Source organism: Carcharodon carcharias, chromosome 14 (genome assembly GCF_017639515.1).
Source record: "Carcharodon carcharias isolate sCarCar2 chromosome 14, sCarCar2.pri, whole genome shotgun sequence".
In the NCBI taxonomy this organism is placed as follows: domain Eukaryota; kingdom Metazoa; phylum Chordata; class Chondrichthyes; order Lamniformes; family Lamnidae; genus Carcharodon; species Carcharodon carcharias.
Genome location: NC_054480.1, coordinates 76726895 through 76745545, shown reverse-complemented (window position 1 = coordinate 76745545; position 18651 = coordinate 76726895). Strand labels below are relative to the sequence as shown.

The following is an 18651-nucleotide window of genomic DNA, read 5'->3' as shown; positions in this document are numbered from 1 at the left end:
ACACGCAGAGGAGATTGTGATGGTATTCTAAAAGCAGGTACAGTGTCTCTAAACCGGCTACATCAGGACCAAGGCCATGCTGGATTTCAGATCTTGCCAGATTTTGGGTCAGGCGTCTAGGGCCATGGGTGGTAGGGTGATCAACTCCTGGGGAGAAAAATAAGGGATACTCAGGTAAGAGGGTATGTTGGAGTAGGGTAGGTGGGGGGTGCTGCCAGAGCTGTAGGAGTAAGGAGGCGTGGGGTGGACAGCCAGAGCTGTGAGAGGGCGAAAATGGAAAGAGAATGGTTACTGCACATGCATGAGATCTATCAACCCAAATTAAACAAAAAACAGCAGCCCGGATGCATGCAACCTGGGTCACAGGACAGCGGGCTCAATTAAGGGACAATCCTGTAAAATAAGGGATGGTTGGTCACCCAGATGGGCGATTCCGATTTGATGGGATCAAGGGTCACCTGGAGCATAAAACTAGACCCGTGCGCATGCAGCTATGGATAAAGTTGCTCACCATCCTGACTTGGAAATATATTTCCGTTCCTTCACTGTCGCTGGGTCAAAATCCTGGAACTCCCTCTCTAACAGCACAGTGGCTGTACCTATACCACATGGACTGCAGCAGTTGAAAAAGGCAGCTCACCACCACCTTCACTAGGGATGGGCAATAAATGCTGGCCCAGCCAGTGAAGCCCATGAATGAATAAAAAAGAACTAGACCTAGTCTGGAGCTACACTGCACCAATGCAGCATCTAGCCGGATTGTCCAGGTAAGTTTTTTTTTATTTTACTCAAATAAAATTGATGCATGGCACAATCTACAAATGTTTGGTTTTTGGACAACTCAGCTTTGAGGCACGACTGTAGAAACAAAAGAACAGTGTAAAAACAAAATACTGTAGATGCTGGAAATCTGAAATAAAAACAAAGAATTCTGTAAATACTCAACATCTGTGGAGAGAAACAGAGTTAACACTTCAGGTGATGGCCTTTCATCAGAACTGAAGGAAGATAGATTTTTAAGAGTTTTATGCCTGTAGAAGGGGGAGGGGGCAGAAAGAACAAAAGGAAAAGTCCATGACAGGGTAGAGGACAGAAGATATTAACAAACACAAAGATTTCATGATATAAAAGCCAAAGATATTGGTAATCGGTATAGTTAAGAAACAAAGGTTGTGTCCCAGTGAGGCATGAATGGCTACATAGCAAGCATCTGAATGCAACATGAAGGGATAAAGAAAGAAACAGGGTGGAAAAAAAATAAATAAGCATGGAACAAGATGGAGGCAGAGGTTAGGGTATAAAGTCACTGAACTCAATATTGAGTCCAGAAGGCTGTAGGGTGTTGAGTTGAAATACGTATATATCTTTGTGTATATAAACCCTTAAAAAAAGCCCACACAGCAGAGGCTGCAGAAAGAAGGCAGAAGATATTTGTCGAATGGAAGAGTCCTGGTGAACCAAGCATTCAACCAATCTTGGTCACAGATCATACTTCAGTGACCTACAGTCATCTCAGACTGACCACTGAGGGGTAAATGCATGATTGAAAATGCTTAGTTTAAAATTCTCAATAAAGATATGGATTTAGTGTGGAATTGTGTCAATCATAATTCTTAGTCTCCAAGCTTACGAGGGGTAAAATCACCTACAGCATGCTGACACTTAGCTGAATCTTACAATCCCGCCTTCAGGCGTTATGGCAATCTTGGTGGAACATTAGAACAAGATTACACCAAACTCTGGCAATAATCCACCTATTTTTCAAATGCACAGGCATTCTGATTTTCTTGGAGACCACTCTATATAGTTATCATGCTTGTGTCCCATTTAAAAGTGGCAAGCAATAAATTAACTGCACTGCCAACTCCAATTCTTTTTAGGTGCTGCAAGATCAGGGACTTTCAGTGGCTTCTGGGTTGCACACACATGACATGGTATTCTGGAATTTTCGGTGTCTTGTGGTTTAAATGCCATTAATGTTAAGTTTTCTGTGTAACTGTACACAAGTAACAAGGTTAAACACACTGGTCCATAATTTATGCCAGTGGCAAAGTGGCAGTTGACTTTGAAGAAAGCTGCTCACAAAGATCTAGCAATCTCTGTAGCATGGATTTCACTTTTCCTGACATTAATTTCACTCCAACGTCAGCTTTAGGGGATCTCAGGCGTCCAGAAACAGAGGAAAAGCAGCCAATTACATTGAAGAATTATCTTTGGTAAAAAGCTCCGATTATCCTTCACCCTTTAGTCATTTAGCAGAAAGCAAAATAAAGATTGGGAATTAATCCCAGACAAATGGGATTAAGGTAGAAGCTGAAACCTCAGTCAGAGAAATAATTCTTCTTATTTTGAAAGTCTTTTTTTTAAATCAAAATGGAGACATTTGACGTTCCACAAATATAAAATTAGCTTTTCAGGACCAGAGAGGTTTAATAAAATAATTATGACATAGAATGCTGCTAAAAACCCCATTACCCCTCATTCAACAAGGCATAATTTTTTTCACATATTTATAGCAAGACGAACACATAAAAAGTGAAGGTTCACACCAAATCAAGTGATTTCTAAGGTTTCTGCCTACAAGGGCTGTAACAGTGCATTCTGTGGAAGAGCAGAGAATCATTGACAGCACTTGTGGATTTCTGCTGTGTAACAGCATCTGTACAAATGCGAGTTTCACAGAGCAGTGAAGACAAACGCCTACAGTTTTGACAATATCATAACCGCAAAAGACGGGCCATTAGAGTCTCACGCACAGGTCAGGGCGTCCTATCCACAAAGCTTTTTGAATCACTGGAAAATCAGGGACTGTGCAAAGCAGAAAGTCAGAGTGACCTGTGATTCCTCAATATCATTTTTAAAAAATAAATAAAAATCTTTAAGATAGTTTAGATTTCTTACAATGTTAATTTTTGTCTTTTGTGCTGCTTCAGAGTGAAGTGACATTACATGAAGTCACATAAAACAGTAAGAGCAAAAAAATTAGTTTTGAGTGTCTTGAATTACTGCATAACAATCAAATGAGAGCTGTACAAGCATCATGGTTGCTACAGACTGTTTTGTGGTCTACTTTACAAAGGCTGTGTCTGTGGAACATCTTGGAAGTTTAGAATTTGCTGCAAAATTATTCATTTCATGATCTTCGAGCCAGGGAAATGTATTTTAGTGACAAATTTTATACAGTACCTTCAGTAAGTGCAGACTTCGCAGCAGCCTGAGTTGCCTTAGATTTCTTTGCTTTCTGGGGGGGCAAAAAACAAGTGGTAATATCCAACATGAAAATAATATGCAGCAACATGATATAGTGTCGTTCACAGCTAAAAGGTCTGAAGCCAGCAACATGACACTCCACAGACAATGATGGTGAGGTTCTGCTCTTCCAACTGATACATTTAGCAATTCACAGAACAATGCAGAACTAAACCATACAATCATTGTCATCCTTATTCTATGCTGAGTTAGTTATTCCCAGTAAGGCATTACAATAAATCCTAACCTCCTTGAGTGAAAACAAACATGCAGGATTGTTATTTTCCGATCCTTATTCAATGATTCCCTGGTCATGTCCACAGCAGATAAGGGCAGGATGAAGTTTGACGGCACAGCCTCTAAATTTTATGCTTTGTCACTGCTTGCAGTGTAGCACACAAGGAATGACCACTTGTTCCATGGACTGGAAAGGCATGGAAAAATGTTTTCCAGCAGGAATCAAAGGCTTCAGGTGAGAATGAGAGAAAAAAAAATGGAGTGGAAAGGAAAAACCTCAAAAAAATTGTGAGGTTGAACAAAGGGTTTTAAACAAAGCTAAATAGAAATATAGAAACTAGGAGTTTCAAGAAACTTCGAGCCTGCTCCGCCATTCATTATGCTCATGGCTGATCATCCAACTCAATAGCCTGCTCCTACTTTCTCCCCAAACCCTTTGATCCCTTTCGTCCCTAGAGCCACATCTAACTCCTTCTTGAAAATATACAATGTTTTGGTCTCAACTACTTTCTGTGGTAACAAATTCTACAGGCTCACCACTCTCTGGATGAAGAAATTTCTCCTCATCTCAGTCCTAAATAGTCTACCCCATATCCTCAGACTGTGACCCCCTGGTTCTGGACTCCCCCACCATCAGGAACATCCTTCCTGTATCTACCCTGTCTAGTCCTGTTAGAATTATATAGGATTCTATGAGATCCCCCCTCATTCTTCTGAACTCCAGCGAATATAATCCTAATCAACTCAATCTCCCCTCATATGTCAGTCCCGCTATCCCAGGAATCATAGGAGTAAGTACATTCAAAGGTACAACTATGAATGTGTGGCAAGCAGGGGATGCAACCTTTCAATGCAGGTGGCACATGGAGAATGAACTTTCATACAACATGGTCGTGGGCTCCACACATTGTTCGGTTCCAGCTACCCTTTCCCATGCTACATGGGCCTGAGATTGCCAAATTTGACGGCGTTTTTTCTGGGACAAAAGTGGAGTAGGGGGATAGCGGGGAGGGACAATGCGGCTCGCCATTATGAAGGACCAATTGTGAACTTGCTTGGAACTGTAACGGGTTTGACTTGGGACCACTGACACCACAAAAGGAATGCCAAACTTTCAGTAAATTGTCAGACAAGCAGTTCAGAGTTTTGTACTCTTTGAAATAATGCAAAAGTTACTTTAAGTGGGGTTAGAACAACTGATGCTTGTTTTCATTGAACTGAAGCTGGGTAAAGCTCATAGATGCATACAGCACTGCTTAGAGGCTACTGCTCCAAAACAATATAGCCTAGTCTTACAAGTCAAAGAGAGCTGGCAATTTCCAGCAAATCTGTGGGATTTTCAGTTGTAGGCTAGATACATACCAAAAACAAATGCAATTGCTTAAAGTAAGCTGTGCCTAGGCCATGAAGTTCCATGAACAGATTGTCAGTGGTTCAATTAAATTGTTTGCTTATTACCACTGATGGCAGCCAATCCAAGCAACTGGGCACCTCCAGTTATTGTTAGTGTCTCCTTGTAACTTTAAGAGGACCTGCAAGATGTCACTGAAACATCATCTGCAAATGCATGAAGCTCAATCTTACCCAGCCACTCAGCGCTGCAAGCAAGACAATCAAAAATATGGTCACAGGCTGTATGACTAGGAAAATAGTGATAACAACAAATCCTTCAACGCTGTCAAAAGTTTCACTAAAATATTCTTTTTCATGTTGCACTATTTTTCCTCTTTTCCCAAGAGTGAGAAAGCAAGAAAATGTCACAGAGGTGAAGCTCATCCACAGTGAAAACAGAAGTGTTGTAGAGGCCTAGAAATTGACCCCAAAGTTTTTCCAGCCAGAAGCGTACAAGTCTTCATATTGGGAAAGGACAAACAAGAGGCCAATTACCCACACCTGAAACAAGCTTTAGGTCCTTAGCCTATGCAAATAAGGGGCCTAATGCCTGCTTGAGGTTCCATTCCAACATTGTAGGCTATACTCAGGGAAACCAGACCAACAGAATGTTTGCAACAAAATTGAAAATTAACTTAACCTGAAATTGGAGTTGTAGGAAGCAGAAATGCTTCTCCTGATCCCACAATAAAGGGCTTTGCTAATCACTGCTGCTCCCAACCCTAAGGTGCCCAGCTCCTGTTCTCCACCCGCCCACTCACCCGGCTCTCACAATTCCCTCCCCTGCAAATGATAATCCACAAGCCCCGATATTTCCCCAATAGGGAATTCAGAAGAAACTTCTTCACCCAAAAAGAGTAGTAAGAATATAGAACCAGCTACCACAGGGTGTGGTGAAGTGAATAGCACAGATGTATAAAGGGAACCTAAACAGGCATTTGAGGGATAAGGGGATAGAGGGTTATGATGGTAGATTTAGATGAGGAAAGATGGGAGGAGGCTTGAGTGGGGCATAAAAACCATCATTGACAGGTTGGGCCAAATGGACTGTTTCTGCATTGTGTAGCAAATGTAATTTCACCATCCCCATCCCCCCCAGCCCCAGTGACGACAAACCCCGAACACAACACACGGCCCCACACTCTTCCGCCATCCTCTTCCCCGATTGGACCCAAAGCACTTACCTGAGGGCCTCCTCAAATTAATTTCACAGAAGTCCTCTCCATTCACTGCCAGCAGGCTGTAGTGCCATCCTGACTCTAAGACAATGAGGGGTGAGGCCCAATATCATGGGTGCCTCAGGTCCCACCATTCTGATGCAGGGTTTATACTCATCACTACCCCCACGTGACCCAAGATGAGCTCTCCCAAATTTCTCAGTCAACTCAATAGCTTCGATAAAGTCCTTTCATTAGTACAATGGATCATGGGCTCCCTCTGCTTTCATACAACTCCTCAGCTGTCTTTTGCTCCCTTGCAAATATTGGGAATACTGCTATGCTTGTGCTAGACCATCTCTCTGGAAAAGTTATGAGCAACTAATGAGGATGTTGTATCTCGATTGTACTGAGGTGATCTACAATCTCCAATTCCTCCATAACTACCTGTTTTAAAAACCACACATTTCCTTTCGGTTTAGTGAGCAGCACAGTTAACATGGCGGAAATGGTAGCACTATTGGCTGAGAAAGAAAATATTACAGGATAGGAAATAGAGAGGTAAGAGGAAGTAAGCTAAGAAAATAGCCAGTTGTCCCGTAGCCTACCGAAACCCACCACGGACAAGAAGGAGGAAGATGTGAAATGTTAACAATCCTCACTATGTTTAACTTGTACCTTATGTGCGTGCAGATAAATGTTAAAATGAAATTGTAAGCTTTGTGTGAAAATCAGGAAAGCATTCTTGGAGCACAGCCAAAATAAAATGAACTTTTTGCGTGATTAATTGCATAAGTATGGTGGCCAGCTTGTTTTTTTAACTTCCCTTTTCTTTGTATTCTATGTCTCGTAGCCTGTGGATTGTGTTCTAATTTGATGCAACATATCTTGTAAACTAAAATAAAAGCAAAAAACTGCGGATGCTGGAAATCCAAAACAAAAACAAAAATACCTGGAAAAACACAGCAGGTCTGGCAGCATCAAGGAGAGGAACACAGTTAACGTTTCGAGTCTGAATGACCCTTCAACAGAATGAAGTAAAAATAGAAAAGAGGTGAAATATAAACTGGTTTTAAGGGGGGGGGAGACAGGTAGAGCTGGACAGAGGGCCAGTGATAGTTGGAGATTGCCGAAAGATGTCACGGACAAAAGGACAAAGAGGTGTTGAAGGTGATTATATTATCTGAGGAATGTGCTAATTAAGGGTAGAAAGCAAGACAAGCAAGATACAGATAGCCCTAGTGGGGGTGGGGTGGGGTGAAGGAATCAAAAAAGGCTAAAAGGTAGAGATAAAACAATGGATGGAAATATACTTAAAAATAACGGAAGTAGGTGGGAAAAGAAAAATCTATATAAATTCTTGGAAAAAAAGGGGGGGGGGGGGGAAATCGGAAAGCGGATGGGGATGGAGGAGAGAGTTCATGACCTAAAATTGTTGAACTCAATATTCAGTCCGGAAGGCTATAAAGTGCCTAGTCGGAAGATGAGGTGCTGTTCCTCCAGTTTGCCTTGTCCTTCACTGGGATAATGCAGCAAGCCAAGGATGGACATGTGGGCATGAGAACAGGGTGGAGTGTTGAAATGGCAAGCGACAGGGAGGTCTGGGTAATGCTTGCCTTCTGCCTATCCTTCTTTCTCCCACCCAAGGACTCCTATTTCACTTTCTACTAGCTGCCAGCACTCCCCTGTAACCTTCACCTCCCCTCCAAAGCAATACTGTTTAAGGTCATTTACTATCCTTTGTTTTTGATTGGATTTGCCAGATTAGAAAATTAAGCACAGTCTAGTTCTGTTGGATCTGTGGACCCTTTTACACTTGCCCCGTTTTCTGTCATAATTTCTGAAGGGTGCATGTAGGAAGAGTGGTTCCAATTTCAGTCATTCCACGCAAATATTGCCACAGCATCATGCACCTCATTTTCCATCACTTCCACCTTCTTTGTGCCATTTACTCTCATGGCAGGTATCCAAAGCTTTCAGGAAAAGACAGGAGGATATGTAAAAGGTCTAGTATCAACATTCATTACATCAGTTTAAAGCTAATTTCTGCCAAATTTTTAGAGGGTTTTTATATTTTAAACCTTCTTGTCAGCTACGTTGGTAACATCGACCTTTAGTCATTTCTCATGGACAATGACATTTTCTATCCCCCTGCACCTCCATTCCTGACGGGGAACAATAGGTATCCTATTGGGAATCTCACTGTACTGTTGCTTTTTGAAAGCTAAGGAACAGCAAAAGAAGTCAGGTTGGTTAGGCAGCACGCATCCACAGTATCCCCATGCCAGAGTATAAGCTATTTCATGTAAAAAGCTGACTCACAGAGCACCTCATCACAGGCATCTCATGGCCAGTGGCTATTAATATCAGGATTCCCTTACGTTTTTTGCTAGTCACCTCAGGCTGCCATTAATGATATTAGTCAGCTAGTTGTGTTCAGGTGCAGTGAATCAATCACAGACGCATTATTTGCTACAACATTTTCATTTACTTTTCATGAATTCATGACAGGGCACTGGAATTTTACAGACTAGCAGGATTTCTGAAAGTCTAAAGATTATACTTCATAATAGCCCCACCATTGATGGCCATGCCTTCAACTGTCTAGGCACCAAGCACAAAGGAAGATGGTTGTGGTTGTTGGAGGTCAGTCATCTCAGCTCCAGGACATCACTGCAGGAGTTCCTCAGGGCAGTGTTCTCGGCCCAACCATCTTCAGCTGCTTCATTAATGATCTTCCCTCCATCATTAAGGTCAGAAGTGAGGATGTTCGCCAATGATTGCACAATGTTCAGTACCATTCGCAATTCAGATACTGAAGTAGTCCATGGCCAGATGCGGCAAGGCCTAGACAATATCCAGGCTTGGGCTGACAAGTGGCAAGTAACATTCGCGCCACCAAGTGTCAGGCAATGACTGTCTCCAACAAGAGAGAATCTACCCATCACCCCTTGACGTTCAATGGCATGACAATCACTGAATCCCCCCACTATCAACATCCTGAGGGTTACCATTGACCAAAACTGAACTGGGCTAGCCTTATAAATACTATGGCTACAAGAGCAGGTCAGAGACTAGGAATCCTGCGACGAGTAACTCACCTCCTGACTCCCCAAACCTGTCCACCTTCTACAATGCACAACTCAGTAGTGTGATGGAATATTCCCCACTTGCCTGGATGAGTGCAGCTCCCACAACACTTAAGACGCTTGACACCATCCAGGACAAAGCAGCCTACTTGTTTGGCACCACATTCACAAACATTCACTCCCTCCACCACCGATGCACAGTAGCAGCAGTGTGTACCATCTACAAGGTGCACTGCAGGAATTCACTAAGGCTCCTTCGACAGTACCTTTCAAACCCACGACCAGTACCATGTAGAAGGACAAAGGCAGCAGATAGTAGGGAACGCCACCACATGGAAATCCCCTCCAAGTTACTCACCATCCTGACTTGGAAATATATCACTGTTCCTTCACTGTCGCTGGGTCAAAATTCTGGAACTCCCTCCCTAATAGCACTGTGGGTGTACCTACACCACATGAACTGCAGCAGTTCAAGGTGGCAAGCAAGCTCTGGAATTCCCTCCCCACACATCTCCGACCCTCTACCTCACTTTCTTCCTTTAAGACAGTTCTTAAAAGCTAACTCTTTGACCAAGCACTTGGTCACCTGACCTAATGTCACCTTTGTGGCTCAGTGTCATATTTTGTTTTATATTGCTCCTGTGAACCACCTTGGGACGTTTCATTATGTTAAAGGCATTATTTAAATATAAGTTGCTGTTGTTGTTGTGTATTCATGCAGTCCTCAATACTCCATTGTTCAGTGCTATTAATTACACCAATAGGAAAGCACTCCACTCTTTTTTAGTGTGTGTCGGGTTTACAAAATTCATAACAATGTTGATGCTTGCCCCGTTAAGCTGTTGGCAGTCTTTAAATCCTGCAGCAGCATGCTATTTTCCCTCCCAATCCGAGGCTATTCCAACACATGAAGCTCCACCCCAAATTCCAGGGTCTGGCAATGAAAGTTACAACAGGATCAGTACCAACAGCTGGTGGGCATGAACCCCATGCAGCCAACAAATCCAGGCCTTGATCTCTACAGCATATTAGTCTTTGTATTTCCTTTGATATTCAATTTTTAAACATTTAATTCTCATTGTGCATTATAACAGGCCAACTTCCAAGCTGCAATCCACTACCCTATCAAACACTTATAAAAGTTCAAAGATTCTGAATTTGATAACTTCTAAGAAATGAATGAAATAAAACAGACAGTTAAAGAAATACACAGTAAGCTCATCAGGATCTCAGATGACAAGTGACTGGCTAAATTCTTATATGTAGACCCTTTGTCAGAAATGAAACTTAACAGAATTGTTCAAAAATAATTGTTTCCTGTTTTTTAAAAGACAGTAAGTAATTCAGAACAAAACCAACTCTTCATTTACCAGTAATTTTTCCCCAAACTTTAACTCTATCTACCCCTTCAAATATTTGCTTTCTTATTCTAGTCCAAGAGAGTGAATCCCTACGAGCTTGCTCAATGCTTTTTAATAGATTTAAACTCAGTGATACTAAAACATACACTTTGTTTGCTCTGCTTCCTCTAATGTTCTTGTATTCGAGGTGTTGTTAATGACTGTTGTTGGAGTCATCCAAGGTAGGGTTTAACATCAATTTTATTCAAAACATGAGAGTAACTATATCTAGAATGAGACTTCATCATTGTTACTAGGTTACAAGAGGGAATCCAATCATGATAGTCCTATGATATCACATCTCTTCCAAGATGTTGTGAACTGTCTCATTTACATAAATCATTTCCACTACACTTCCTGCCTTGGAAAATATATCTGCATGTCCACAATACCAGTGCACATTTTTTCCATGCTTGTATTAGAGAAAGTGGCTTGCTGCCGCATATCATAATTCTCAGACAGGATGTTGTGTGGTTATGTTTTTACATGGAAGGTTAAGTGGGCCCATATACAGTTGGTTCATACTGAAAGCAAGATCAGCAGCAGATTGGAATAACTGAATTCTACAACAGCCCTCAAAGGTTTAACGGAAAATGTGTGTTTTGGATGTGGTACTTGAGGCAAAACATGAGTTGATGCTGGACAGAGCTGACACTACTACCTTTTAACTGTTCACAGTCTGCAATGTTTTTGCTACAAAAAGACTAGCAAGCAAGTGAGGCTATCTTTGTGCAGTTTACACATTGGCCAGAACTTTCCGTCGGTGATTTGGGGGTGGGGCCCGCTCGCCGACGGGAAAATGATGCGGGATGACGTCGGGAGGAATCCCCGACGTCATCCCGGTCCCTTTAAATTTTCAGGAAGGCGGGCGGACAGTGAAATCAGCCAATTGAGGCCATTGACAGAGTACTTAAAGTAATTAAAGGCCCTGCCCGTCCAACCTAAGGCTGACAGGCAGGCCAGGAGGCCAGGAGCCCCAGTGGGCTTCTGATAATACATGAAATCTCATCCACTGGCAGGATGAGGTTTCATGTTCCTTTTTAAAAACTTTAATAAATGTAATGTTATATTTATTAACATGTCCCATCTCGTGTGACATTGTCACATGAGGGGGACATGTTAATAATACTTTCATTTCTCTAATTTTAAAGTTTTTTAGACTGCTACTAATCTCCCTGAGACAGCACTTAGTCTTAGGGAGCAGTGCGTTCTTTCCCGCGCATGCTGGGGATTCCCTCTCTCCAACCCCGCCCCCCGCACAGGAAGCACATAGCGCTTCCTGTCAGGCAGGCTGCTGGGCGGGCCTTAATGGGCCTGCCCACTCAAAATGGCAGCGGGCCCCGTTTCGGTGGTGGGGGTCAGCTGTCTGCCCGCCGCCGAGCCAGTGGGGCCCGCACGCCCACCAAGGGCAAATTTGTGCCCTTTGTCAGGGATGTGGCCAGTAGCCTGTTCAAAAATCACACCAGAAGTCAAACATAATACCAAAAATACAAACTGACACGGTGAAAATGAACTTTTTAAAACTTGTTTCTGCACAGGGAGCAGTTAGTGTGAAGCCACCTTGTGATTTCCACTCCATGCCTTTCACATCTTAACTAAATGCTGTTTAACTAACTACTTTACAACACAGTTTAAAGCTGAAGCTGCAACATATGCACTGGATGAAAACTATAATAGAATAACTATCCATTAAAATTAGTTGCAAACAAACAATAGTAGAAGCAGAGTTCAGGCATGCATTGACAATAAAATCTCCAATGTATCTTTTTCATGGAAAGCATTCCTGATCACCCACATTCTACCCTCTGTAAGCTTCAGGTCATCCAAAACTCTGCTGCCCATGTCTTAACTTGCAACAAGTCCCATTCCCTAATCACCCTTGTGCTCGCTGATCTACACTGGCACTCAGTCAAGCAACTCCTTAATTTTAAAATTTTCATCATTGTTTTCAAATCTCTTCACAGCCTCATTCCTCCATACCTCTCATCTCTTTCAGCCCCACAAAGCTTGTAAATATCTGCCCTCCTCTAATTCTAATCACTTGAACATTCCAGATTTTAATCGCTCCAACATTGGTGGCCACGATTTCAGTGTCCTAGGCCCTAAAGTTGTGGAATACCCTTTTATACCTCCCCACATCTCTATCTCACTTTTTCCCTTTGAGGCACTTCTTAAAACCTACCTCTTTGGCCAAGCTTTTGTTTAATGGAACCAATATCTCATGTCTCCTGTCATACCTTTTCTTTTATAATGCTTCTGTGAAGCACCTTGGGATGTTTCATTACCCTAACGTGGCTATATAAACGTAATTTGTAGATGTAAACTTTAGATTAGATATTGTGGATTTGGAAAAAAGATTTCAATTTATGTTGTCCGCTCTAATCAATCTCCCATTGCATCCTCCAAATGTTTTTTGCCTCAAGACACCAAATGTGAAGAGTCCGTGAGGCTTTTTGAACCCTAAAACACATGGCATTCAATCTATCACCTCTACCTCCTCAGATCCCTCTAGCCCCAGCTGTACACTTTTTAGGTACTCTACCCCTTGTATATTTCACACTTCTTCCTCAATGTCCCCCCACTAACCTTATGTCAAGCTCACCACTTTCTCCTTTGACCTATCTGAGCTGATGACCATCATGTTCCCCATCTCAGTCTGATTTTCTTTACATCATTTGAAACTATTGTTATTACTGCCCTTCTGAGAGGGTTTATAATAATGCTCCTTAATAATATATGAACATACAAACTAGGAACAGGAGTAGGCCACTCAGCTCTTTGAGCCTGCTCCGCCATTGAATAAGATCATAGCCTCTTCTCCACATTCCCAACTACTCCAATAACCTTCCACCTCCTTGCTTATCAAGAATCTATCTACCTCTGCCTTAAAAATATTTAAAGGCTCTGCTTCCAATACCTTTTGTTCATTTAGCTTGGGAGAGGGACAGCAAGAGGGAGGAAATAAGTGAAGGAGCGAGAGGAGCTGTGAGTGGGGGAGTCAGGAAGGGAAGCGGCAAGCGGGAGGCCGGGTAGCGTAAGGGTTGACGAGCCGGAGGGTACAGTGAGCGGGAGGGCTTGGCAAAGGAAATGGTGAGCAGGAGAAAGAGATGGCGGCTGGGAGAGAGACAGCAACTGGAAGAGAAGTGGCGAGCAGGAAAGGATACTCCAAAATAGTACCAATTAATTCATCTGATGCTACATCTGCCTGGCATAAAATGACACTAAAACAGAAATCCTGACGCTAAGAGCCCCATTAAATGACATTAAAGTCAAATAAATTAAAATGAGGCAACTTAAAACAGGAACTTAATATACCTACTGCTTGGCATTCATGGCCTACTTCTGCTCCTGTTTTGTAGGTTCATATATAAATTCGTATGCTTCTTACCTCCTAATTGTAAAACCCTTGCATGTGGAGTATTGTAAAAATTCATATTGTTGTTGTACCACTTTTTTCTCCAGATTATACTTTCCCCCCTCTTCCTTCAGAATCTAAAACAAAGTCTTGCTTTTAGGTCCACTTATCTAAAATCATGATCCCATGGTTTATGCTAGGGAATGGGGTCTGGACCGGTTCAGTCCTTGCTTATTAAAGAATTGAAGAGAACACAACTTAGGACATCACCACTCAATACACATATACTTCTGCAATATGATCAAAAAGAAAGATGGCTGTGTTTAAAAGGATAAAATGGCAAACACAATATTACATCAGGAATCCCTAAAATGGTCGCAAGGTCAGACAAGGCTAGTTGGATAATCAGTAGTAAGAAAACTTAAATAACTGAGCTTAGCGGAGACTCCATGGACCATGGTGGCTCTTTTCTCTACACTATGTTTTTACCTTTTGATTTCTTACCTTCAACAGTTTGGCTTTGAGTTTTCTTTCCTCCATTTTTCTTTGAAGTTCTGCTATTTCCTCTTTACTTCCATTCAGTACAATCACATCATCTTCTTTGAAAGATTCCCCACACTAAAGAAAAAGGAAAAAATGAATTAAAATATTTATTTCACCGACCAGCCATATAAATACCACAAGTGGTCTTATTAGCCCAAGTGAGCAAAAACATTTAGTTATGCGATCAAAGAAACCCAACACTTGCATTATTATTTCAAGCATCTAAGGGGGATAGAAATGTGTCTGACTGTAGTTAGAATGTTTTACAAAAACATACTTGATGAGCCCTTATGTTAATCTTGCATTTATTTTGATTCTGACTTCCTAACACCTGCACGCAACTTTCTTCTACAAACTAAGCAAACAATCAGCCACTCAGAACAAGCCAGTTGAGAATAGCAATTTATAGGCTCCAACTGCATTTACGCAGACCACAATACACAGACACAGTCAAAGCATGATTGGACACATGTCAACAAAAGAAGATGGCCAATTTTTGTAATTTTAGGTCATTGTATATTCAGTTTGCTTGTTACAGTACAGCATAGTATAAAGAAATATCCTTAAACTTACACTCAGTTAGGTTTGTTAAAGGGATAGTCTTGAAGTTTTGTTTGCTAAGCCTGCCTGTACTGGAATACCACTGATACATAACTTGGCATGCTGCATTTCCATCATTGCGTCACTTCCAGTAACTGGGATCACTGCTTTAGTAGGCATCAATTCACAGAACCAGCTGCAACACTTAGTGAATGAAGCTTAGCTTGATGATCATTCCAGCTGCTGGACAAGCCTGGTATTGTGGCTCCTTCCTATCTCCCCCAGACTTGTGAATCCATTCACAGTGACTCTGGGGCGTCCTGTCTCCTCCCTCGGGATTCTCAATCAGCTGAGGCCCTGTTAATCCAGTTATTTGCCCATTTCCAGACCTTTTTTGGTCCAGTGCCTGCCCAGCGATCGCTTACCAATAACTCGCTCTGCCAATGCATCAGATCCCTGGCAAAAACAAAAATACCTGGAAAAACTCAGCAGGTCTGGCAGCATCTGCGGAGAGGAGCACAGTTAACATTTCGAGTCCGAATGACCCTCAGCAGAACAGTTCTGTTAAAGGGTCATTCGGACTCAAAACGTTAACTGTGCTCCTCTCCGCAGATGCTGTCAGAGCTGCTGAGTTGTTCCAGGTATTTTTGTTTTTGTTTTGGATTTCCAGCATTCACAGTTTTTTGCTTTTATCAGATCCCTGGGCCTGACATCGACCTTCCTGTTGCACAAGCTCTCAGCTGTGCTATTTGAGCAAAGGAAGAAAGTCAAAATAAGAACCCACAGCACGCACCCGAACAGCAACATCACAGCAATGGGTCCCGTTCGCATTTTATAGACTCCCTGGAAAGTTTCTAAGGATCCAGAGGGATCCACAAACCTCAACTTGAGAGCCACACATATAAGGGTGCACAAAACAAAATTAGTGATAAACTCATACAAGTCTTTAGTTGGACTGCAATTGGTAGATTGTGTGCAGCTTTGGACACTTCAATGCAGAAACAATATAAAAACAAATGAAAAGTTGTAGTGCAGATTCACTGGAATATTACCAAGGGTTACGGTTATGAAGAGACATTTGACAAGTTAGGGCTTTTCCCCACCAGAGTTGAAGAGGTTATGGAGTGACATAGTAAAGCTTTTCAATATATTAATGCAAGAAATAGGAGGCGTAGGCTATATAGTACCTTGAGCCTGCCCCACCATTTAATCAGGGCACAGCTGATCTCCTACCTAAACTCTACTTTCCCACCATACTCCCACATATCTTGATTCCCTTTGTCTTGAATATCTTCAACAACTGAGCATCCATAGCTCTCCGAGGTAGGGCATTCCAAAGATTTTCAACCTCCAAGTGAAGAAATTTCCCATCTCAGTCCTAAATGGCTGAATTTTAACCTGATTACACTACATCCACTTATCTAAGTCACCAAATCTTTGACTCCTAATTCTAGATTTCCCACCCAGGGAAAACAGCTTCTCAGTATCTACCTTGTCAAGTTTTCTAAGAATATTATACATTTCAACAAGATCACCTCTAATTCTTCTAAACTCCAGAGACCATAGGTTCATTCCACTCAATCTCTCCTACAGGAGGCCAGTCAGCCTGTTGAGTTTGCATCAGTTCTCTGCAAAATCAATTCATCTTGTCTCCCTCCCTCACCCTTTCCCAAAGTTTTGCAAATTTTCTCTTTTAAGGTGCTTATCCAATTCTATTTTGAAATCCTTGATTGAGTCTGCCTCCATCACCCTCTCAGGAGTGCATTCCAGATCCTCACCATTTGCTGCATGAAGTTTTTATTCATGTCATCTTTGGCTCTTTGCCAATCACCTTAAATCTGTGCCTTCTGGTTCTTGCCCCCTTCTGCCAATGGAAACAATTTTTTTTCCATTCACTCTGTGTGAACCGCTCATGATTTTGAACATCTCTATCAAATCTCCTCTCAACCTTCCCTCCCCATGGCCAATATTTATCCCTCAATCAACATCACAGAAACAGAGTATCACATTGTTGTTTGTGAAAGCTTGCTCTGCACAAATTAGCTGGCACATTTCCTACATTATAACAGTGACTACGCTTCAAAAGTGCTTAATTGATGATAAAAATGCTATGGAACTTACAGTGGTTGTGAAAGGCACTATATAAATGCAAATCTTTCTTTCATAGGAAACTGTCTCATCCCAGGAATCAATCTAGTGAAACTTCATTGCATCCCCTCCAAGACAATTACATCCTTCGTTAGATAAGAAGACTAAAACTGTTCACAATACTCACCTGGTGTGGTCTCACCAAGATCCTATCCAACTGCAATAAAGTTTCCTTACTCTTAGACTCCATTTGCAATAAAGGTCTTCATACCGTTTGCCTTCCTAATGCTTTATCTGCATGTTAACTTCTTGTGAGTCTAGTACAAAGACACCCAAGTCCCTCCACATACTAATGTTTACTTGCCTCACTTTTCAGAAAATACTCTGCTTTTCTATTCTTCTTATCAAAGTGGATAATTTCTTATCTTCCCAAATTACACTCCACCTGTCACATTCTTGCCTACTTAATTAACCGGACTATATACTTTTCCAGCTTCTTTGCACTTTCTTTACAGCATAACTAGTTTGAGATAGTCACAAACTTTGATACATTATACTTGGTTTCTTCATCTAAGTCACTGATAGCTTGTAAATAGCTGAGGCTTGAGCACTGATCCTTGTGGTTCCCACTAGTTAGAAGCTGCTAACTGAAAATGACTGTTTTCTGTCTGCTAACCAAACCTCACACCAAGCTAATATATTACCCCCCAATCTCACGAGCCTTAATTCTTGTGTAACAACCTCGTGTGGTACTTGACAAAAAAAATCATCTCTAATTGCAGTTGGCAATGTCGTGGTGAATTGCCTTCCTCAATAAAACAGAGTGGCTTCCTCAGCTATTTAAGAGGGCAGTTCAGCGTCAATCACATTGCTGTGGGTCTGGAGTCACATATAGGCCTAACTGGCTAAGTACAGCAGATTTCTTCCCCCTTCCTTTTGTTTTTTCCAATAAATTATATAGATTTTTCTTTTCCCACCTATTTCCATTATTTTTAAATATTTTTAAATCTTTTATGCTCGCCCCACCTCCACTAGAGCTATACCTTGAGTGCCTTACCATCCATTCCTAATTAGCACATTCGTTTAGATAATATCACCAACTTTAACACCTATGTGTTCTTTTGTTCTGTTGTCTGTGACATCTTTTGATGATCTGCTTCTATCTCTGCTTGTTTGTCCCTACAACCACACCAACCCCCTCCACTTCTCTCCCCCCACCTAAACACCCCTACCCCTCCAGCACACCTTAAACCAGCTTATATTTCACCCCTTTCTTGGATTCACTCAAGTTCTGTCGAAGGGTCAGGAGGACGAGAAACGTCAACTCTTTTCTTCTCCACCGATGTTGCCAGACCTGCTGAGTTTTTTCAGGTAATTCTGTTTTTGTTTTGGATTTCCAGCATCCGCAGTTTTTTTGTTTTTATTACAGCAGATTTCCTTCCCTCATTAGTGAACGAGATGTGTTTTTACAACACTTCAGTAATTTGATGGTTGCCATTACCAAAACTGGCTTTTTATTCTAGATTTATTCCATTAATTGAATTTGAATTCCCCAGATGTCATGGTGAATTTGAACTCGCTTGTCTGGATGATTAGCTCAA

General features: G+C 41.7%; 1 protein-coding gene across 1 annotated transcript in view; it reads right to left on the bottom strand.

Annotated features, from left to right (window-relative positions):
• rtf2 (replication termination factor 2) overlaps nt 1-18651 on the bottom strand; it is a 171458-nt gene that overhangs the window by 17700 nt on the left and 135107 nt on the right. The window contains exons 6-7 of the mRNA XM_041204081.1: nt 14384-14497; nt 3187-3241 (exon numbers count right to left, since the gene is read on the bottom strand). Coding sequence (XP_041060015.1) covers nt 3187-3241; nt 14384-14497 — 169 coding nt within the window. The remainder of the gene's footprint in view (nt 1-3186; nt 3242-14383; nt 14498-18651) is intronic.